This window comes from Diabrotica virgifera, chromosome 9, assembly GCF_917563875.1.
Source record: "Diabrotica virgifera virgifera chromosome 9, PGI_DIABVI_V3a".
In the NCBI taxonomy this organism is placed as follows: Eukaryota; Metazoa; Arthropoda; class Insecta; order Coleoptera; family Chrysomelidae; genus Diabrotica; species Diabrotica virgifera.
The window spans coordinates 173,596,614-173,622,224 of record NC_065451.1 but is presented as its reverse complement, the minus strand read 5'-3'; the positions used below and the strand labels follow the sequence as shown (position 1 = coordinate 173,622,224).

General features: G+C 30.6%; 1 protein-coding gene across 1 annotated transcript in view; it reads left to right on the top strand.

Moving 5' to 3' along the window:
- LOC126891934 (LIM homeobox transcription factor 1-alpha) overlaps positions 1-25,611 on the top strand; it is a 366,239-nt gene that overhangs the window by 77,483 nt on the left and 263,145 nt on the right. The window contains exon 2 of the mRNA XM_050661281.1: positions 4,187-4,379. Coding sequence (XP_050517238.1) covers positions 4,187-4,379 — 193 coding nt within the window. The remainder of the gene's footprint in view (positions 1-4,186; positions 4,380-25,611) is intronic.

Sequence of the window (25,611 nt, the reverse complement as noted above, 5' to 3'; positions counted from 1 at the left end):
TTGTACAAAATGAATAAATTGGTAGGCAATTTAAACTAGTCTATATTGTATTGGTGGTTGTATATGTAAAAGGAAAATATTGTTATTTAAAAAATAAATGCAAATTTTTGTAAATAATGGATTTGAGTTAGGATACAGTCAAATAATTAAAAGTGTGTAATATGTGAATGAAAAAGAATTGTAATTATTATGAGATGTTTTATTTTTTAATTTTATTTCAAAAGTTTTGAGAGAATTCTTGTGACAAAGTGAGGGTATGTGAAGTTAGAGATAAAGAAAAGTATGATTATAGCTGTTAAGTCCAGTTGATACACGAATGAAATTAAAATGAAAATAATATTGAAAGTGTACTGAATAAAATAAAACCAAAGTAAGAAAAATAATATTGATATAATTTAATTGTAATGATAATGGATCTGAATGTGAGAACTGAAATTAAGTGATGTGATGTTAGTTGGAGAGGTAAAAATTTTTTTTTCTTGGAAAAGTCAAAGACAAAAAGTAGAGGGCTGTGGTGTAGGGTATAAAGACAAGAGTTTTAAGGGAAAGAAAGGGATAAAGAAAAGATGAGGTGTGGAATTAAACTGAACGAAGTAATGAAATGAAAAAGAAGTAAAAAGATAGTAGGGTGAATTAATGAGGTGATGGTTAATAGGGTTCATTAGTTAATAATGTTAGTCGGGTAAAGGAGTTTGAAACAGTGAAGGATAGAGGAAATTTTGAAAAAGAAGGGAGAGAAAGTTGAAAGAGAAAGAATAGGATAAAAAGAGGAAGTTGAAAAATAGGAATTATGAGAATAATTGGCGGTGAATGGGGACAAAGTTGCGGTTAAGGGATGTTTGTCTATTGACACAATTGGGACTCTTCTTCATGTCCTTGCCAATCTCCAAATCTTCGTATAAGTCTAAACGGAGTGTATTTTTTTGTTGAATATTGTGTATCAACTGGACACCTTCAGGAATCTTAAGTTCATGTTTATTGACTTTTAAATGGTGTGAAAAGGCAGAAGTGGTATCTCTCTTGCTGTGTTCAGCAGATAGGGTAGAAAGGGATCTGTAAGTTCTGCCGATGTAGGTGGCATCACAATCTGAACAAGAGAGTCTGTATACCCCACTCCGGTTCATATAATGGATAGGATCTTTGGTATTAGTTAAACTTTTGCTGAGAGTGTTATTAACTTTGAAAGATATTTTTATGTTGTCACAAGAATTGGAAATGATATGTTTGACTCTTTCAGATAATTTGGAGTTATTGAATGGTAAGGAGGCATAGATGGGAGTAGTTGTGGATGATGTAGAGAAAGCGGATTGTTGTAGTAATTTGAGTTCTCTTTTTTGTTGAAGTTTAGTGATGATGTCTGGGTCATAACCATTGTTGACTGCAATCTGTTTGATAATATTCAACTCATTGTTGAATTCAGTTACGGATAAAGGAATAGAGTTTAATCTATGTATAAAACTGCGAAAAGCAGAGAGTTTATATGATAAAGGGTGATTAGAAGTAGAATGGATAACATGATCTGTCTGTGTTGGTTTACGGTAGATACCAAAGTTGAAGTGGTCATGTAGTCTGGTAATAGATAAATCCAGAAAGTTAATGGAGTTAGAAGATTCTAGTTCCATGGTAAAGGTGATATTAGGATGGATTTGATTAATTTTGTGAAGTAAGTTGTGAGCTGAATCAGAGTTACCAGAAATGAGGACTAAAATGTCATCAACATAACGGAACCAGTGTAAGATCTCTGGATTTTTTATGATATAGTTGGATTCTAAGAATATCTTTTAAGAATATCTTTTTAATAATATTGTTGCTAGACAGGTAAATATCATTCTATACCGGGTGTACCAAGCATACTGTGTTTTTTCTTAAAGTTTGGAACACCCTGTGGAATATTCTAGCATATGTAAAATATTAAAATTAATACTCGATTGTAGACTTAGGCTTTCTTAACATTTTCCTTTTTGATTCATTTACTTCTGTAAGATAATAAAAAAGTTATGTGCGTTAACAACTATCCATGTTTTTCATCAATAAATCCTCATAGTAGGGGAGGAAAGTATACTAAATTTGCAGTTACTCGAGCGTTATGGGGACCTATTGGATTGTGAAGAGTATGTGCTAAAATCAGAAAAAGGTTAAGTTAAGTTTTCCATAAAGGGGGGACTTTTCATTTTTTAATTTAATTTTCCATTAGAAACAATCATTTTTCTGCGATTATATCTATCTATCCATAATTCGAAGAAATGTGTTGCTTATTTTTACGTAAAGAATCCAAATCTGAAATAAAAATTGGGGGCTCCTATTTAAGATTTTAAATTAAATCCCCCACCCCACCTCCGTGGGGGGCTCGTGACACCCCACGGAGAGGGGTGGGGGTAAATTAAAAATTTTAAACTCGAACCCTGCGATATTTCGCGAAATGAACATCAGATCGTAAAACTGCAAATTACACCTATTCAATATTTTTCAAAAATCCACCGAATGGCACCAAACACGACCCCCCACGGAGGTGGGTGGGGGGTTACTTTAAAATCTTAAATAGGAGCCCCCAACTTTTATTGCAGATTTGGATCCTTGACGTAAAAATAAGCAACTTTATTCGCAACATTTTTTCCAATTATGGATAGATATAGCCTATATTTCCTATAATCGGAAAAAACGATTGGTGGAAATGGAAAATTAAATTAAAAAATTGAGAGTCCCACACTTTATGGAAAACTTAACTTAACTTTTTTTGGTTTTAGCACCCACTCTTCACAATGAAATAGGTCCCCATAACGCTCGAGTAACTGCAAATTTAGCATACTTTCCTCCCCTACTATGAGGAATTATTGATAAAAAGCATGGCTAGTTATTAAAGCACATAACTTTTTATTTTACAACATAAGCAAATGAATCAAAAAAGAAAATGTTAAGAAAGCCAAAGTCTGCAATCGAGTTTTAATTTTAATATTTTATATTTGCTATAATATTCCACAGGGTGTTCCGAACTTTAAGAAAAAAACACAGTATGATTGTAACACCCGGTATAAAATGACATTTACCTGTGTAGCAACAATATTATTACACCGATATTCTTAACTCATAAGGCTATAACATACTAAAAGAATTACTCAAATCGGACAACAGAATTAGGAGATTCGAGACATCTAACATGTCCCACTTTTAAGGTGTTCGGCTAATTTTGCCGGTGTGTGTATTTAAAAATATTAAAATATTACTAAAAGATTTTTAAATTGAAAACTTATTAGTCCATTTTCTTGGTAACACCTCCAAGGCTTCTAAAATTTGCAAGCCAGATGGATGCTGAAGCGAAGAAGACAAGAGGGAATTCAAAAACTTACAATTCACGACCCCGTCTGTTCAGCTGGTAAATTCCAACAGAAAATGGACCTAGTAACTTAAAGAAGTAACGACCAATATAAAAAGAAAATAAAAATTCCATTCCAACACATCGCAAACTCTCGGTGTTGGTCAAGTGGAGTATGGAGTAGCAGGCCTACGTTCTCTCCGATGAGACTCCAACAAGAGTCGAAAATCGTCGATTCAGAGGGCTGGACTGCGCTCCGTATTCTAATTGAAAAATAGGATTGTTTTGCCTTCGCATTGCAACTGAATAAAAATGGAATTTTTATTTTATTTTTATATTGGTCGTTACTTCTTTGAGTAACTAGGTTCATTTTCTGTTGGAATTTACCAGCTGAACAGACGGGGTCGTGAATTGTAAGTTTTTGAATTCCCTCTTGTCTTCTTCGCTTCAGAATCCATCTGGCTTGCAAATTTTAGAAGCCTTGGAGGTGTTACCAAGAAAATGGACCAATAAGTTTTCAATTTAAAAATCTTTTAGTAATATTTTAATATTTTTAAATATTATTAATATTGCTATTAGGATTGAAAACTACTTCATCATCAATCCGTAAAGTACGTTACAACCAAAAATAGTTCAAAAAGAATAATAATTTCTGAAATAAACTCAAATTGCGAGGTTGACCTAATTTTATGCTCGGCAGTGTATTTTCATAATTTAAAAATTCTTCATGCAGATATTTTATAATTAATATAGGTATTTTTCCGGCTCTCGGTCACCAATCGTTTATTTTTATAACCGTAGTATAAATATAAAAATCTTCTCTTTAGAAAAATGACCGTATCCTTTTCACTGAAAAATTCCCTTTTCTGTTTGCAGCCGCTGGAGTGGGCATATCGGGCAGCGGCATTTGCGGCATGTGTTGTCGGCCGATCAACGATCGATTCCTCCTCAGGATAATGGACGTCTCCTACCACGAGCATTGCGTCCAGTGCTGTGCGTGCGGGGATCATCTACTACATACTTGCTTCGTGAGAGACTCAAAATTGTATTGTAGATTGGATTATGATAGGTGAGTGAATATGAAGCAATAATTAATATCTTGATGAAATATATTATTCAATAACAAGCGAAAGCTTTACTTTATACTCCATTAAAATGTTACATTTTTTAAGCCATACCTTGCATTTGTTAGAGGAGTCAATTTTATTTCTTTAATGTGTAGAGGGGATCAGTAAAAGCTTAAGTTCAAGTTTTTGGGGTCGCCACCATTGTCCCCCGGCCGCCATCTTGGAAATGAGGTGCAAAGGGATTTTGCGTTATATCTCGTAAACTACCAGCCCTACGGAAAATCTAATTTAACATCAAATGTAGCAAATTAAATTTTCTATAATTTTGTTTCTATTACTTTTTATCGTCAAGTGACCAACAAAAAAGATATAAACAAAAATAAGTAAAAATGTTCTAACAAGTTTCCTTTTGGAGGTTATAACTTTTTTTCAGTTCATTTAAAAAAAATAACATTATAGCAATTTTGTAGAGGGTTTTTCAGCGAACAATTTCCACTATAAAGTTGTTTAATTCTATTTATTTATATAGGTTTTACAGCGCTTCAAACTTGACCAGATTCTCGAATGCTCATAGGGATACAATAAAAACAAAACGTTAGGCTTACTTTTCTATCTATATATATTTTTATTCATACAATTTATTATGATTTTAACATTCCTGCGCTATTATTAATCTGTTTTTGACCTTTCTCCCCACTATAAAACTTATAACCCTAAGCATATATAGAAAAGGCCTTTATGATTTTGATATCAAAATCATAAAGTATGACCAAAATTAGCCATTCACCACACCGTGGTCAGGATCTCGAGATATAAGCGTTTTTGGGATGTGCCGCTTGTTTATGAAGTAACATACCTTTTTTCCTATTGTATATTTTGACTTAAAATTTTCCAAAAAACTTCTTCATGACTTATGTTTTAACGCTGTGTTGATCAAAATTATAAACTAAAAAGTTTGTCACTAAACTTTTTTAAGTAAACATGAAACTAACGAAATATGATGACAAAATGTTTAAAAACTTACAACTCCTTTTTTAATCTGTTTAAACATGTTGGACAAATTTCATTGTTATCTACATACTTCAAAGATGACACAGTAAAATTTTCAAAAGGAAATATTTACAGCGACCAAAGATACAGCAAGGTAAATTTGAAAAATCATCAAAATTGATTTTCGGCATTTTTGTATCAAATTTGATTTTTGAACATGTTCCACCAAATCTAGATAAAAATAAACTTCATATTCGGATTCAGCGACCTCGAAAACATAAAAATAGACCAAAATTGATCATTCACCGTAAATTTGATTTTCGTGGTCGACATAACGATTGCTGCCGCTCGACTAATATAAAGTATTTTTTTTATTGTATTCCTATGAGAATTCGAGAATCTGGTCAAGATTGGAGCACTGTAAAACCTAGATAATAAATAAAATTAAACAACTTTATAGTGAAAATTGTTCATTGAAATATCCTCTACAACAGTGGTTCTCAATCTTTTTGAGTCATGTACCACAAAATACTTTTTAATATTTTTGGTACCACCTAACGCCCAGTTTCATAATCAACTTAAAGTGGACATTAACTTAAGTTCACTTTAACGTTGACATTTACCCATATGAATTGCATTGATAAAGGTACCAACTTAAGGTACCAATTTAAAGTTCGTATTAACTGATTATGAAACCGAGCGTAACTGAAATAACTACCTATCTAGATAGGTAATGTAATTAACTGTAATAGTGGTGATTTTGACAGTTTTGCGTTTTGTGTACCACCGCAAATAATGATATGTACCACCAGTGGTACAGCCGGTTCCTAAAAAAACTGATACGACTCTTAGTAAGATTTGATCATGTTGAGCAGTGTATTTGATTGATCTGACATTTATTATGACATACAAATAATAAAATAAACAAACAACAAACAACTGATTACTATTATGTTAATTCATAAATTGTACTAATTATTAAGGTCTAAATGTTTATATTATTTTAAATCTATCTAAACTTTTATATTAACTATCTAAATGATAGTTTTTACATCAAATAGATCACATAATTATTGTAAACGTGGATTATACAACAAAACAAATTAATATTCAATTCAGCCCTGTAACTTATTAAAATAAATATTATATAAGTTTTCAGGGACTTTCAGCCCTCGGTAATAATGTAGTCTTTCATTCTGAGTTTAAATTTTTCAAAAATAGTTATTAGTTTTCTCAGGATTCGAAGAAAATGAATACAATTAAAATACATTGAGAATTTTGACATGCGTCACAATTTTGCATTAACTCAATGTAAAATTCTAAACTGTTAAATTCCAGCTTCCCTAATTATTTGACATCAGAAGACATTAGAAACTATTTGTAGAGGATTGAAATCTGTATTGAAAACAACTGTTAAAATTGGTCTACGTAATTAAACATATTCCAAAATTTTGTAAAAATGTAATTTTTCATTTCAGTTACATTCATTACAAATGTTACATTTTGTAAAAATGTAACATTTCAGTTTTCAGCCCAAACTTAGGCCACACACAATGCAATAATGTTCACATTTTTGAACTGTCAATATTTTTATTTTATCATCTATTGTTAAAAAAAAACCCAGTTGATAAGATACTCTCAGTTGCGGAGAAAGTATTAATAATAAAGATTAATAATAAAGTCTAATAACCGTGGAACAGAATAAGCTATCTGACAAATTTTAAGATTTGGCAGTGACATTGACAGTATGTAAATATTAAGTATTTATTCTTCAAAATACACTGCTCAATTTTCTACAAAATACGCTTCAAGAGTCGTATCAGTTTTTTTTGGAACCAGGTGTACATGTACCACAGATTGAGAACCGCTGCTCTACAACATCGCTATGATGGTATTTTATTGTGAAATGAACGGAAAAAAGTTATAACCTTCAAAAGTAAACTTCTTACAAAATTTTCTCATATTTTTGTTTATAACTTTTTTGTTGGTCACTTGAAGATAAAAAGTAATAGATATAGAATTGTAGAAAATTTAATTTGCTACATTTTATGTGTTATTAAATTTTCTGTGTGATTGCTAGTTTAGGAGATACAGCGCGAAATACAGCGTTTAGGAGATACAGCTTTTTCCAATATGGCGGCCGGGAGACAAGGCTTATACTGAACCCCCCTACACATTAAAAAAATAAAATTGACTCCTGTAAGAAATGCAACCCTAAATGTAACATTTCAATGGACTATTAATAATATTAAAAACAATATTAAAATAAAACTTTATCGGGACTAAGTTTCTGGTAACAACTTCGTGGCTTCTAAAATTTGCAAACCAAACGAATGTCGGAGCAAAGAAGGCCAAGGGAGATCTAGAAATTGCATCTCACATCTCGACTGTCCAGCGTGGCAAAATTCCAACGAAAACATGGTCCCGCATACTCAGATAGGAGTAAAACTAAATAGAAATAATATCTCCTAAAATGTTATTTTAATATTATTTTTTAATATTATTAAAGTGAAGCTATCGCTTGTTTTTAGCAGATGTCGCTACGACACACAGTGGTCCAAAAACCCGAAAAGATGGCCAAAATATGAAAGCGTTTTTTGATTTGCATGAAATTAGGCATCCAGTGGTTTTTGAGCTTAACTTCAAATTAAAATCTACTAAATGTAACACATATACAAATATTTTTATATTATCGGCTTTTATTAAGGATGGCTCCACGAATATCCTCCATTTTGCAGAATTGAATTTGCGCACTTCGTTTTCGAGATACACGCACAAGACTGTGCGTATAAAATATTCATTATTCTTAACTGCGCTTCTGTTCCGTACGAAGGTCAACTTTGAACTGAACTGGAAATTCAGATATGAGATATAGCTCTAGGGTTGCCAACACTGAATAGGGAATTTAATTCTCTTTTAGAAAATGTAATAATATTCTCGAAACGTTGAATTTTTTTTTTAACTTTTGGCCAGCTTTTCGGGATTTTGGACCACTGTGCGACACCCGTATCACGTTGTTTTGTTGTAATTCGATACTAGCAGCCCGACTTGCTGTAGCTTGTTCAGAGATAGTAAAAAATGCACTCTCTGATGAGAGCTTAACAAAGCTAGAAACCGGTTAGAGTGCTTATGGCACTCTCTGAATAAACTGAAATATATTTTATTTATCGTATGGCACTTGACACATTTACATTTACATATATTTTGTATAAAACATAACACCTAGGTTTACAAACGAACATCTAGCTTATTTACATAGTCTATCGACTCTACTCTATCGTTATGAGAAATCAGCACCGTTACTCCCTGTTGCAGTTCATATTGCAAGGTAAAGTCAAAAGTAAGCGAGGACCCGGTAAAAAGAGAATATCATGGCTGCGAAATTTGAGAACATGGTTTCAAAAAACCTCAACGGAACTGTTTCGAGCCGCAGCGAGCAAGGTTATGTTTGCTAATATGATTTCCAACATCTGAAATGGATTGTTTTTTATGGTCTCCAAAAGGAAATATGGCGCTTTATAAGAGGTCAAAGAACGGAGGTAAAGGAACTAATAGAACCAAAACACATAGAAAAGGATACATGGATTGACTATCTAAAAAAGCTCTATGCAGAGGAAGAACAAATGATGCTAGAACCGGAAACATGAGAAATTACCACAAATGAAGATGTTAATATAAGCACAGGAAGTACGAAAAACACTCGAAAAGCTGAAGAACAGAAAAGCTGCAGGTAAGGATGGAATACCAAACGAATTACTGAAATATTGTGAAACAGCAATGACAGAACAATTAACAACATTAATTAACAAAATCATAAAATACCGGAAAAATGAAGAACGAGCGAACTAATGCTACTATTCAAAAAGGAGATAAAAAGCAGCCAGAAAACTACAGAGGTATCAACTTATTAAATACTACCCTTAAACTTACAACTAAAATCTTACAAGACGTAATGAATCAGAGGATAAGTTTAGCAGATGAACAACAGGGTTTTCGTACTGGAAGATCGTGTACAGATGCAATATTCGTCATAAAGCAAATTACTGAGAAATCGTTAGAGTATAATAATAGACCAGCATATCTATGTCTACGTTAAAAGTTAGCCAAAGGCTCTCCAGTAAAGTCCATCTCCAACAATTAAAATACTTTGGACATGTTATGAGAGCCAACACAGAAAACATGGAAAGACTAATTATACAGGGAAAGGTGGAAGGCCGAAGATCACGAGGAAGATCCCCAACAAGATGGATCGATCAGATTACAGGAATATGCAAAAGACCTATGCATGAGTTAAAAGAAATGACCAGAGACAGAGATCTTTGGAGACGGACAATACACGACATCACGTCGACCACTACACTCCCTCCGGGGGGTCAGGATTGAAGAGAGAGAGAGAGAGAGAGAGATATGTCTGATTAACTTAAAGAAAGCATTTGACAGAGTAAGGCTCCAAGATGTAATCCATCTTCTGTATAATAGAGAAGTCCCTCTAGATATCATAAAAACTATTGAGAACATCTACCAAAACAACAAAATGGAAGTCAGAATAGATGGACAACTTACAGAACCTATAGATATAGGTAGCGGAATAAGACAGGGAGGCCCATTGAGTCCTATGCTTTTCAATTTAATCATGGATGAAATCATCAAAAACGTCAACAAAGGAAGAGGATATAGAATGGGAAACAAAGAAGTAAAAATACTCTGCTACGCAGACGACGCAATATTGATAGCCCAATATGACAATTTCGTCTCAGAAAACTAAAACAATAGTAATCAGTAAAGAACCAATCAGATGCAATATTGAAATTGATGTATTGAACAAGTAATGGAAGTAAAATACCTTGGAATTACATTGTCAAGTTACGGAGACCTAGAAAAAGAAGTGAGAAATCAAGTACAAAAAGCAAATAGATTGGCAGGATGCCTTAATAACACTATATGGCGAAACCGACATATTAACACTGAGATGAAGTCAAGAATTTATAAAGCCAGTGTAAGACCAATAATGACATATGCATCAGAAACAAGACCCGATACAGCCGCAACACAAAGACTACTGGAAATGGCAGAGATGAGAGTACTGAGAAGAATTACAGGAAATACACTGAGAGATCGAAAGAGGAGCGAAGATATTAGAAGACAATGTAACGTACAGTGTATAAACGAATGGATACTAAATAGAAAAAAAGAATGGAACAACCACATAACCAGAATGGGGAGACACGTGTGGTCAAAATAGCACGAGATAAATCACCAATCGGTAGAAGAAGTATCGGCGCAAAAGATGGAGTGACAACCTTCCTAAGAGGTATAAATCAGCCAATGAACAAGCAGAATTGCTTATAAAGCGAAAGAAGAAGAAGAAGAAATGGATAGGAACCAGAAGAAGAAGAAGAAGAAGATCGACTCTGGAGTCGCCACTAGGAAATCCTCTGACCTGCCATATGATCTTGTGGGACGCTGTTCTGTGATGTGACAGATCGTTTGTGGTTCTCCGCAGTTACAGAGTGGGGATGGTCGTTTACCCAATTTGTGCATCATGTCGTAAACACATCTGCCGTGTTGGGTTCTGATTCGGTTCAGCATAGCCCATGTGTTGCGTGGTAAGTCAAAACCTGGTGGTTTTTGTGTGATGCAGGGTAAGCTGCTATTTTGTTTTTCCATCCAGTCTCGAGTCCATGTGGTCGTTAAGTTGAACTCATTTTCCACAGCTGTTTTTATTGATGATCGTCTGGAGTGTGGACGGTTACCGTTGGCAGCATCTATATCTTGATGGATTGGCAGGCTCTCGTTATCAATTATCTTTCTGTACTCACTAGTGAGTGAGTGTATGCGTCGTAGTTTGGGTGGTGGAACGTGGCTCAGTACTGGGAGCTATTGCGTAGGGGTAGATTTAATAACGCCATCGATCATTCTCATCGTATTGTTTAATTGGGCATCTACTTTGTGTATATGTGGGCTGTTAAGCCATGCTGAAGAGCAGTATTCCGCAGCTGAGAAGACTAGACCCAGGGCAGATGATCGCAAGGTGGAAGCCGATGCTCCCCATATTATGCCGCACAGCTTCTGGATGATGTTGTTTCTGGATTTAAGGTTTTCCGCTGTAGTAGATAACCAAAGTTTCCCTCACTACAGAGATAGGGAAATCAATGTGTTAGAGAGAGAAGTACCTTCCCAATGAGTAAGAGTGAGATAGATGCTGACGTCACAGCGATGGAATCTACCATAGTTATTTTCCACTAGATGGCGCCACCAATCCGCCATTTTTATTCCATTTCAGTATTTTTCCATTTCAGTATGTTTCCATTTCAATATTTTTCCATTTCAGTATTTTTATTTAAATTCGCCATTTTTGATCCAATTTTCCTTGACATTACGTCAAAGAAATCTACCATAGTTTAGCTATTATCCGCTAGATGGCGCCACCACTTCGTTATTTTATTCCAATTCGCCATTTATATTCCATTTCAGTATTTTTATTTAAATTCGCCATTTTTGATCCAATTTTCCTTGACATTACGTCAAAGAAATCTACCATAGTTTAGCTATTAGCCGCTAAATGACGCTATTTTTAAATTAAAATAGTAAATAAATTAAAAATAAAACAATTTTCCGTTCTGTACTAGTCGCCACGGAACGCTCTTCTTCTTTTTGTCAACTGTCTATTCTTCTTCTTTTACATAATATGTTATTTAAGCCAGTCACATGCAGAAATCTAAGCTCTACGTGTTGCATACTATATTTTATCTACGACCGTAACATAATTTATGTTTAAGCGATGGTAACATCTCGTTAGCATTGATCTGATTGGAGATTGTGATACTTTAAAGGTATGGGGAGTATCGAATATGTTATTAAAACCATAAACTAATCATTATGAGCTGCATACTATATTTTATCTACGACCATAACATAATATGTTATTTAAACCAGTCACGTGCAGAAATCTAAGCTTTACGAGTTGCATACTATATTTTATATACGACCGCAACATATTCGGCATTTTTATTCCAATTCGCCATTTTTATTCAAATTCACCATTTTTAATCCAATTTGCCTTGACATTACATCGAAGAAATCTACCATAGTTCAGCTATTATCCGCTAGTTGGCGCGACCAAATCGTTATTTTTATTCCAATTCGCCATTTTTAGTCCATTTTTAATCAAATTCGACATTTTTTATCCAATTTGCCTTGACACAGACATTACGTCGAAGAAATCTACCATAATTCAGCTATTATCCGATAGTTGGCGCTATACATCTCGTTAGCATTGGTCTGATTGGCTATTGTGGTACGTTAAAGGTGTGGGGAGTATCGAATATGTTATTTAATCCATAAACTAACCGTTACGAGCTGCATACTATATTTTATCTACGACCATAACATAATATGTTATTTAAACCAGTCACGTACAGAAATCTAAGCTTTACGAGTTGCATACTATATTTTATCTACGACCGTAACATATTGTAGCATGTTTAAGTGGTGGTAGCATTACAGTGACTAAACGGCTTAACGTAGAGAGGCATAGACGTAAGGAGAGACATGGACAATAAAGGTTGTAGGTATGCCTAAATGGCTTAACGTAGAGAGACATAGACAATAAAAGTTGTAGGTATGTAGTGTCCACCAGTATGGACGCACAAAAAAAAATGCCGTAGATCTACTGACAAACTGGGCATTTCGCAACATCTGGCAACAGCGCCTCCCATAAGAGCCTGTGTATTAGAGTTAGATAGAAAATCAATTTTTCCCCAGATGCTGGGGAAATAAAAAAAAATTAAGGTCCATTCTGCTCATTTTTGTCTCGTTTTGTGGTGGAGTCCCCACTTTTACGTCACGATAGGACCAATAAAACCGAAGATATAACTAATGTCCTTTTGGCTGTATTCTGAAAATACGTAACTAAAGCCTCTCATAACGTATAAGATATAATAGAAGCATTCTTTTGATATGTCCAATCCATCCCTCTCTGAGAGATATGCGAGGTATCATGTGATTTAACAAATTGAATAATATAGAAAAATTAAACATAACATCATGCCATACAGGCATTAGATACAAATGATTTTACCAACACACACAGAAAAATCAAATACAACAGAATGTTAAAAATGTCTTAGTTCTGTATCTTCGATCCTATTGGTCCAATCCAGAAAAATCAAACACAGCATCATGTTAAAAGGACCTTAGTTACGTATCTTCGGTCCTATTGGTCCAATAGTGACATACGAATTCTCAAATGATTTAACCAATAGAGTACAGTGACAGAAAAATAAAATACATCATGTCAAAAGATCCTTAGATACGTATTTTCGATCCAATCGTAACTTACAGTGCCTCAACCAATAGAATACAATGGCATAAAAATCAAATACATCAGTATGTCAAAAAGGCTTTAGCTACGTATTTTCACAATACAGCCAAAAGGATATTTATTAGTTATATTTTCGGTCTTATTAGCCCAATCGTGACGTCCAACGAATAAAATACGACATAAAAATCAAATACATTTTCGTCTCTACTGAGAAACACCCAAATCTTTCGTATATTATTATACACAGGCGTTCTTTCATTATGTCCAAACTAGTAAACCTCTTATTTTTAACATGCAGCTCTCAATATTTACATTATCTCTCCCTAGATCCAAAATGTCAGTGTATCAAATCAAATTTAACCAATAAAATACAATGACATAAAAATCAAATACATCAGCATGTTAAAAGGGCTTTAGTATTTTCGTTTCTACAGAGAAACATCCAACTCTTTCGTATACTATTATACACAGGCGTTCTTTCATTATGTTCAAACTAGTAAACCTCTTATTTTTAACATGCAACTCTCAATATTTACATTATCTCTCCCTAGATCCAAAATGTCAGTGTCTCAAATCAAATTTAACCAATAAAATACAACGACATAAAAATCAAATACATCAGCATGTTAAAAGGGCTTTAGTATTTTCGTTTCTACAGAGAAACATCCAACTCTTTCGTATACTATTATACACAGGCGTTCTTTCATTATGTTTAAACTAGTAAACCTCTTATTTTTAACATGCAACTCTCAATATTTACATTATCTCTCCCTAGATCCAAAATGTCAGAGTATCAAATCCAATTTAACCAATAAAATACAATGACATAAAAATCAAATACATCAGCATGTCAAAAGGGCTTTAGTATTTTCGTTTCTACAGAGAAACATTTAACTCTTTTGTATACTATTATACACAGGCGTTCTGTCATTATGTCCATACTAGTAAACCTCTTATTTTTAACATGCAACTCTTAATATTTACATTATCTCTCCCTAGGTGCAAAATGTGTATCAAAATGGAGCAGAAATATATGCAAACCACAAATTGCTAAATCTATCATTATATCGCTAATACCTACAATACATATCAGATAAATTCTTTCGCTAAGTCCAAACCACCAATATTTCTCATATTATTTTCAAACCAGATTTAGAGTTCTAGTCAGTTGGAGAATACATATTTTTGTTATAAAGTAAGTTCTAAATGTGATGTCAAATAAAAGCCCATACATAAAACAAATTTAATTCATCGATATGAAAAAGAACTTCGACTGAGTGCAATATAAATGACAAAGACAAAAAATATATCTAGAAGAAAGGTATCTAATAGAAATAGGTCGCAAATGTTCAAAGCAAAAGTCTTTTAGTATAATTAGAGTAATCTGATTGAGGAAATTACTTATTATGGGTATACACAAGTTAATAATAAGCAAAAATCGAACTTCTATTGATCCAATCAAAAAAATCAAATACATTTGTATTATGAGAATGATCTCCGAAAGGGAAATCGATAGGTCAAAATAAACTCATTTTAAAGTAAAATTGTGGCTTATTCACAATAAAAATAATAAATTGCATAAGGATTCTGCTTCGTAAACTAATATAGTTTTAAATATATACAGATTTAACACGGTGAATGTATCTTGCTCCTTAACTATTTTCGTCTTCTTGCGCTCCTTATTGTTTTACGAAAGATACAAAAAAAAAACACGAAAAATACACGATACGTAGGTAGAAAATAATGACATTCTTAATTATGACTTAATCATTCTTTCGAATGTTTTTAGTACGCATGACTCTAAGAATTTACCCTGGTATGATTCTGGTTTCGAAGGATCTTTGGACGGTTTTAAAATAATTCGAACTAAATATATTCTTACCAACCATCTGGAAACTTGAGGTGTGTGTCGATATAATTCTTTATTTGCACTAACGCCATTACTACAATCGGAAATTTTCTTAATCATTCTATAATGAATATTGTCTGTTCCAGGTACAGTATTTTAATTGCATTTTAAACAGGTTTCTAATTCATTTATGGAAAAATTCATCAAACCAAAAGAAAGTAAGCATTTAGAACAATTAAAACTACTGATATAACATAAACAAAATCACTAAAAAATATCAAAGATACAGATATCAGAATCAGATTAGAACTTTCATATTATGATACATTTGTCTATGGAAGAAAATAATACGGTATGTACAAGATACAAAATTCAAGTATTGGAAAAGCCATACAAGAGGCGCACCAAATTCAAAAATCTTGACTATTTAGTCTAAACATGAATTAAAATTTCTAGTTCTATCTTCTATCTTCTAGCTTCTCATCCAGCTTGAAATAGGATATTAGTATTCATATTTATTATTTCAAAAATTTTAAGATATCGTGTCTTTTGCTGTAGGTATACTGTCACATTTTCAATACATATTACCCAATTTTTAATTACCCATCATCGAGTTAATTTATAAATGCAATAAGTAACTCCTTAAGATATGCTTTCAAAAAACGCTACCAACCAATCTCCTTCATATTGGCTAGTTTCAAATGTATTTCTAAAATTACACCATTATTTGCCGAAATATTTATGCAGTGTTGACAACGTCTAAAAAACTGTGCATAATTTGGTACATAAATATCAAAAATGATGATCAAAATTGCTTTTATTGGATGATTATTAGCTCTCTTTATCCAGCTAAAATAAATAAAGAACTTATATCGTCATATCCATATCCTGTTTTGAAAACCAAGGACTTGGAAGCTCCAATACCTTTAAGTCATAACTCAAAGTTTGAAATAGTAAATAGTGTATCAGTGAATGTTTATGCTTTGGAATTAAATCAAGTGGAAAAATAATTTTACGAATTAGTGCCTGCTTGCCTAAACAAAACAAACTTGATAGACATGTAAATTTGAATCTTATTCAGGATAAATATTTTCTAAAGTTAAATGATTACCTACGACTCTCATCGTAGTGACAATGGAAATATTGAAATAAAATATCATTACTGCTGGAAAAAAAGATGTCTAGGTTGTTACACTATATAGCCAAAAAAAAACTAATTCACCCAGATTTATTGGAAAAATTTACTGTTTCACCGTATCATTAAAATCTTACAAAAAAAGAAATATCGAATTAAATAAACAATACATAATAGAACTAAGAGGTAAATTACGAATATCAGAGTGCATGAGATACGAAATAAACATCTTACAAGCAAAACTATCGATACAACAAATACATAGGTATTATATAAAGAATTCACCAAAATAACAAAAAGCAAATATATCAGAATCGTATTAAAACTTCTGACATGATACATTTGTGCATGGAAGAAAAGATACAAGATATAAAATTAAAGTGAATTTTGTTTAAAAATGATATAAAAATGTGTAACTAATACAATTTTACTTATAAAACTCTCAAATTTGCACAGCTTACCTCTCAATCACCTTACTAAACGATGTTTCATTCAAAAAAAATCTCAAGAATTTAATTCAAATAATACGATGTCTCAAAAAATGTAATTTTTGAAAACTTCATAGTTTTATAGAATTCCCACCATTTTAAGACGGTATTACTCAAGTTTGAATAAATCTAATACAATTTTTTGATATTGTTTTAAAGCTTAGGATGTAATCTTTAAAAACATTGAATTATTTTAGTTTAAAAATAAAATAAACAATTTCTTTTTGAGAAAACTAAGAAAGATAACAAAAATGTAATACAAAAACCGAAAATTACCAGCTGAAAAATGTATATACAGAGTGATCAAAACTTTTTTCTGCAAAACTTACCTAAAATACATTTAATAATAAGCATCAACAGTAATAAATGTTCAACAACAAAATTTTTTTTTTAGTTTTTATACAATATGTCTGCGTAACTTGGAACCTATTGATAACTTTTTTAATATCAGTTTTACGAAAAAAGTTATCCTTTATAAAATACTCTGCATCGTATATAACATAAGATGCAACCATCAAATATCAAATTTTGTTAATTTTGTACGAGGTATGTCAAAAATATATGAATTTCACTCAAGAGTAAAGTACTTTTATATTTCACAATATCGAAAATTGTTATAAAGAAAAGTTGTTTGTAATTAAAAACTATGGTCCAATATGTAATTATATTCTTCTAATCGAAAATTTGTTTTTTTAAATATTGTTTCAAATTAATTATACCCAACATCATTAAATTTTCACTTATTATTTATGATAACTGTTTTATTATTAATTTTATGAAGAAAGTTATTCGTCATAAATAGTTGTGCATGGTCTAACACTTAATATGCAAATATAAAATATTATATTTTATCAATATTATACGAGGTATGTAAAAAAATTATATTTCGCATAAATATGGACTTTTATAGTTCACAATATTTCGATTAGAAGAGTGTAATTGCATATTGACACATCGTTTTTAATTCTGAACAACTTTCGATAATAACAATTTCCAGTATTATGAAAAATATAGGTATTTTACTCCTAACTGAAATTTTTATTTATTGACATATCTTGTACAAAATTGATATTTTATGATTGCATTTAAAGTTTTAGAATATGCAGAGCTTTTTACTAAGAATAACTTTTTTATTTATGATCCCATTGCAACAATTTTTGAAAAGGTAGAAGCACAATTTTCACATCATTACGAGTAAGGCCGAATTTAATTAAGAGCGAACCAAACGATTCATATTAAGAGCAAAAAATACATATTTTGTTCATCAATAGAAAAAATATTAAGATAATAATTTGTTAACGTTTTAAAGCGGTCCTTTTTGAATATATATATATACATAGGTTTATCAAAGCTCTCAAAAATAAATATATGTAGAAATAAATACATTTTGTAAAGAAATTATGATTTTACAACTATTTTTTAAGTTATCCACCATTTTGGATCTGTCATTTTATAATTTAAATTCTTAAAATTTGATTCAGGTTCCGTAACCTCTCAAAAATATCCCACATATATTTAAACAAACACGTTTTATAAAAAAATTCGGATTTTACAACTACTTTTTAAGGATTTTAGGAAAAAATCCGCCATTTTGAATCCGCCCTTTTTTAATTTGCAAATTGTAATGTCAGATTCGGGTTCAGCATAATCAAAACTAAAATAAAAACATTTTTATCAAAATAAAATGTTGAATTCACCCATATTCTTAACACTATTTATACAAAACAATTGTTATTGTCTAAACAATTAATAAACAATTAGCGGCGAAATTTGTGAGTAGAACTTTTTACCTTAGTGTAAATTGGTCTTCTAATACTAAAATATTATAAAAGATAATAGAGTAAAGAGTAAAGCAATACAGGAGACTTAAAAAAGTGTTAAAATCTCATGATACAAAAAAGAATATGTCTCGAGTGTGAATGTAAAAATGGAGTTACTACAAAAAAGAAGATGGTACATACCTTTGAATATTAAAAAATATTTGAAAAATTTTAATTTTTTTTTAGATTGTGTAGTTAATACTAAAAATTAGTAAGGAAATAAAAATGATTATAAATTAAAAAAAAATCTTCGACGTTTGTTCTTAGAGCATGTGAAACATTAATAATTACCAAAAAATTACGGTACCTTGAAATATTAAAAGTATTTGAAAATTTTTAATTTTTTGTAGATTGTTTAGTTAATACTAAAAAATTAGTATGGAAATAAAAATAAATATCAATTGAAAAAATCTTCAGCGTTTGTTCTTAGGGCGTAGTTCGAGTATGCCCGAACTTTCCCGATTCCCAATATTAGCTGTAGTTTTGGTATAGGACACCCATATCAAAAGCATGTAAAACGGAAAGTTTACCTTGGACAAGTGACATTTCTTTTTGAAAAAACTAAGAAAGATAACAAAAATGTAATACAAAAACCGAAAATTACCAGCTGAAAAATGTATATACAGAGTGATCAAAACTTTTTTCGTAAAACTGATATTAAAAAAGTTATCAATAGGTTTCAAGTTACGCAGACATACTGTATAAAAATAAAAAAAAAATTTTGTTGAACATTTATTACTGTTGATGCTTATTATTAGCTGGTAATTTTCGGTTTTTGTATTACATTTTTGTTATCTTTCTTAGTTTTCTCAAAAAGAAATGTCACTTGTCCAAGGTAAACTTTCCGTTTTACATGCTTTTTATATGGGTGTCCTATACCAAAACTACAGCTAATATTGGGAATCGGGAAAGTTCGGGCATACTCGAACTACGCCCTAAGAACAAACGCTGAAGATTTTTCAATTGATATTTATTTTTATTTCCATACTAATTTTTTAGTATTAACTAAACAATCTACAAAAAATTAAAAATTTTCAAATACTTTTAATATTTCAAGGTACCGTAATTTTTTGGTAATTATTAATGTTTCACATGCTCTAAGAACAAACGTCGAATATTTTTTTTTAATTTATAATCATTTTTATTTCCTTACTAATTTTTAGTATTAACTACAAAATCTAAAAAAAAATTAAAATTTTTCAAATATTTTTTAATATTCAAAGGTATGTACCATCTTCTTTTTTGTAGTAACTCCATTTTTACATTCACACTCGAGACATATTCTTTTTTGTATCATGAGATTTTAACACTTTTTTAAGTCTCCTGTATTGCTTTACTCTTTACTCTATTATCTTTTATAATATTTTAGTATTAGAAGACCAATTTACACTAAGGTAAAAAGTTCTACTCACAAATTTCGCCGCTAATTGTTTATTAATTGTTTAGACAATAACAATTGTTTTGTATAAATAGTGTTAAGAATATGGGTGAATTCAACATTTTATTTTGATAAAAATGTTTTTATTTTAGTTTTGATTATGCTGAACCCGAATCTGACATTACAATTTGCAAATTAAAAAAGGGCGGATTCAAAATGGCGGATTTTTTCCTAAAATCCTTAAAAAGTAGTTGTAAAATCCGAATTTTTTTATAAAACGTGTTTGTTTAAATATATGTGGGATATTTTTGAGAGGTTACGGAACCTGAATCAAATTTTAAGAATTTAAATTATAAAATGACAGATCCAAAATGGTGGATAACTTAAAAAATAGTTGTAAAATCATAATTTCTTTACAAAATGTATTTATTTCTACATATATTTATTTTTGAGAGCTTTGATAAACCTATGTATATATATATATTCAAAAAGGACCGCTTTAAAACGTTAACAAATTATTATCTTAATATTTTTTCTATTGATGAACAAAATATGTATTTTTTGCTCTTAATATGAATCGTTTGGTTCGCTCTTAATTAAATTCGGCCTTACTCGTAATGATGTGAAAATTGTGCTTCTACCTTTTCAAAAATTGTTGCAATGGGATCATAAATAAAAAAGTTATTCTTAGTAAAAAGCTCTGCATATTCTAAAACTTTAAATGCAATCATAAAATATCAATTTTGTACAAGATATGTCAATAAATAAAAATTTCAGTTAGGAGTAAAATACCTATATTTTTCATAATACTGGAAATTGTTATTATCGAAAGTTGTTCAGAATTAAAAACGATGTGTCAATATGCAATTACACTCTTCTAATCGAAATATTGTGAACTATAAAAGTCCATATTTATGCGAAATATAATTTTTTTACATACCTCGTATAATATTGATAAAATATAATATTTTATATTTGCATATTAAGTGTTAGACCATGCACAACTATTTATGACGAATAACTTTCTTCATAAAATTAATAATAAAACAGTTATCATAAATAATAAGTGAAAATTTAATGATGTTGGGTATAATTAATTTGAAACAATATTTAAAAAAACAAATTTTCGATTAGAAGAATATAATTACATATTGGACCATAGTTTTTAATTACAAACAACTTTTCTTTATAACAATTTTCGATATTGTGAAATATAAAAGTACTTTACTCTTGAGTGAAATTCATATATTTTTGACATACCTCGTACAAAATTAACAAAATTTGATATTTGATGGTTGCATCTTATGTTATATACGATGCAGAGTATTTTATAAAGGATAACTTTTTTCGTAAAACTGATATTAAAAAAGTTATCAATAGGTTCCAAGTTACGCAGACATATTGTATAAAAACTAAAAAAAAAATTTTGTTGTTGAACATTTATTACTGTTGATGCTTATTATTAAATGTATTTTAGGTAAGTTTTGCAGAAAAAAGTTTTGATCACTCTGTATATACATTTTTCAGCTGGTAATTTTCGGTTTTTGTATTACATTTTTGTTATCTTTCTTAGTTTTCTCAAAAAGAAATTGTTTATTTTATTTTTAAACTAAAATAATTCAATGTTTTTAAAGATTACATCCTAAGCTTTAAAACAATATCAAAAAATTGTATTAGATTTATTCAAACTTGAGTAATACCGTCTTAAAATGGGGGAATTCTATAAAACTATGAAGTTTTCAAAAATTACATTTTTTGAGACATCGTATTATTTGAATTAAATTCTTGAGATTTTTTTTGAATGAAACATCGTTTAGTAAGGTGATTGAGAGGTAAGCTGTGCAAATTTGAGAGTTTTATAAGTAAAATTGTATTAGTTACACATTTTTATATCATTTTTAAACAAAATTCACTTTAATTTTATATCTTGTATCTTTTCTTCCATGCACAAATGTATCATGTCAGAAGTTTTAATACGATTCTGATATATTTGCTTTTTGTTATTTTGGTGAATTCTTTATATAATACCTATGTATTTGTTGTATCGATAGTTTTGCTTGTAAGATGTTTATTTCGTATCTCATGCACTCTGATATTCGTAATTTACCTCTTAGTTCTATTATGTATTGTTTATTTAATTCGATATTTCTTTTTTTGTAAGATTTTAATGATACGGTGAAACAGTAAATTTTTCCAATAAATCTGGGTGAATTAGTTTTTTTTTTGGCTATATAGTGTAACAACCTAGACATCTTTTTTTCCAGCAGTAATGATATTTTATTTCAATATTTCCATTGTCACTACGATGAGAGTCGTAGGTAATCATTTAACTTTAGAAAATATTTATCCTGAATAAGATTCAAATTTACATGTCTATCAAGTTTGTTTTGTTTAGGCAAGCAGGCACTAATTCGTAAAATTATTTTTCCACTTGATTTAATTCCAAAGCATAAACATTCACTGATACACTATTTACTATTTCAAACTTTGAGTTATGACTTAAAGGTATTGGAGCTTCCAAGTCCTTGGTTTTCAAAACAGGATATGGATATGACGATATAAGTTCTTTATTTATTTTAGCTGGATAAAGAGAGCTAATAATCATCCAATAAAAGCAATTTTGATCATCATTTTTGATATTTATGTACCAAATTATGCACAGTTTTTTAGACGTTGTCAACACTGCATAAATATTTCGGCAAATAATGGTGTAATTTTAGAAATACATTTGAAACTAGCCAATATGAAGGAGATTGGTTGGTAGCGTTTTTTGAAAGCATATCTTAAGGAGTTACTTATTGCATTTATAAATTAACTCGATGATGGGTAATTAAAAATTGGGTAATATGTATTGAAAATGTGACAGTATACCTACAGCAAAAGACACGATATCTTAAAATTTTTGAAATAATAAATATGAATACTAATATCCTATTTCAAGCTGGATGAGAAGCTAGAAGATAGAAGATAGAACTAGAAATTTTAATTCATGTTTAGACTAAATAGTCAAGATTTTTGAATTTGGTGCGCCTCTTGTATGGCTTTTCCAATACTTGAATTTTGTATCTTGTACATACCGTATTATTTTCTTCCATAGACAAATGTATCATAATATGAAAGTTCTAATCTGATTCTGATATCTGTATCTTTGATATTTTTTAGTGATTTTGTTTATGTTATATCAGTAGTTTTAATTGTTCTAAATGCTTACTTTCTTTTGGTTTGATGAATTTTTCCATAAATGAATTAGAAACCTGTTTAAAATGCAATTAAAATACTGTACCTGGAACAGACAATATTCATTATAGAATGATTAAGAAAATTTCCGATTGTAGTAATGGCGTTAGTGCAAATAAAGAATTATATCGACACACACCTCAAGTTTCCAGATGGTTGGTAAGAATATATTTAGTTCGAATTATTTTAAAACCGTCCAAAGATCCTTCGAAACCAGAATCATACCAGGGTAAATTCTTAGAGTCATGCGTACTAAAAACATTCGAAAGAATGATTAAGTCATAATTAAGAATGTCATTATTTTCTACCTACGTATCGTGTATTTTTCGTGTTTTTTTTTTGTATCTTTCGTAAAACAATAAGGAGCGCAAGAAGACGAAAATAGTTAAGGAGCAAGATACATTCACCGTGTTAAATCTGTATATACAGTCAAACCCGCTTATTAGAATACCTCTTAAAGGAATATCCCGGTTTAAGGAATAGAAATTTGAGGTTCCGAAACGTTTCTACTAGCGACCAATGATCGGTTATTAGAATATCCCGGTTATAGGAATACTTTTGATTGGCACGAAGGCTATTCCAATAAGCGGGTTCGACTGTATTTAAAACTATATTAGTTTACGAAGCAGAATCCTTATGCAATTTATTATTTTTATTGTGAATAAGCCACAATTTTACTTTAAAATGAGTTTATTTTGACCTATCGATTTCCCTTTCGGAGATCATTCTCTTAATACAAATGTATTTGATTTTTTTGATTGGATCAATAGAAGTTCGATTTTTGCTTATTATTAACTTGTGTATACCCATAATAAGTAATTTCCTCAATCAGATTACTCTAATTATACTAAAAGACTTTTGCTTTGAACATTTGCGACCTATTTCTATTAGATACCTTTCTTCTAGATATATTTTTTGTCTTTGTCATTTATATTGCACTCAGTCGAAGTTCTTTTTCATATCGATGAATTAAATTTGTTTTATGTATGGGCTTTTATTTGACATCACATTTAGAACTTACTTTATAACAAAAATATGTATTCTCCAACTGACTAGAACTCTAAATCTGGTTTGAAAATAATATGAGAAATATTGGTGGTTTGGACTTAGCGAAAGAATTTATCTGATATGTATTGTAGGTATTAGCGATATAATGATAGATTTAGCAATTTGTGGTTTGCATATATTTCTGCTCCATTTTGATACACATTTTGCACCTAGGGAGAGATAATGTAAATATTAAGAGTTGCATGTTAAAAATAAGAGGTTTACTAGTATGGACATAATGACAGAACGCCTGTGTATAATAGTATACAAAAGAGTTAAATGTTTCTCTGTAGAAACGAAAATACTAAAGCCCTTTTGACATGCTGATGTATTTGATTTTTATGTCATTGTATTTTATTGGTTAAATTGGATTTGATACTCTGACATTTTGGATCTAGGGAGAGATAATGTAAATATTGAGAGTTGCATGTTAAAAATAAGAGGTTTACTAGTTTAAACATAATGAAAGAACGCCTGTGTATAATAGTATACGAAAGAGTTGGATGTTTCTCTGTAGAAACGAAAATACTAAAGCCCTTTTAACATGCTGATGTATTTGATTTTTATGTCGTTGTATTTTATTGGTTAAATTTGATTTGAGACACTGACATTTTGGATCTAGGGAGAGATAATGTAAATATTGAGAGTTGCATGTTAAAAATAAGAGGTTTACTAGTTTGAACATAATGAAAGAACGCCTGTGTATAATAGTATACGAAAGAGTTGGATGTTTCTCTGTAGAAACGAAAATACTAAAGCCCTTTTAACATGCTGATGTATTTGATTTTTCTGTCATTGTATTTTATTGGTTAAATTTGATTTGATACACTGACATTTTGGATCTAGGGAGAGATAATGTAAATATTGAGAGCTGCATGTTAAAAATAAGAGGTTTACTAGTTTGGACATAATGAAAGAACGCCTGTGTATAATAATATACGAAAGATTTGGGTGTTTCTCAGTAGAG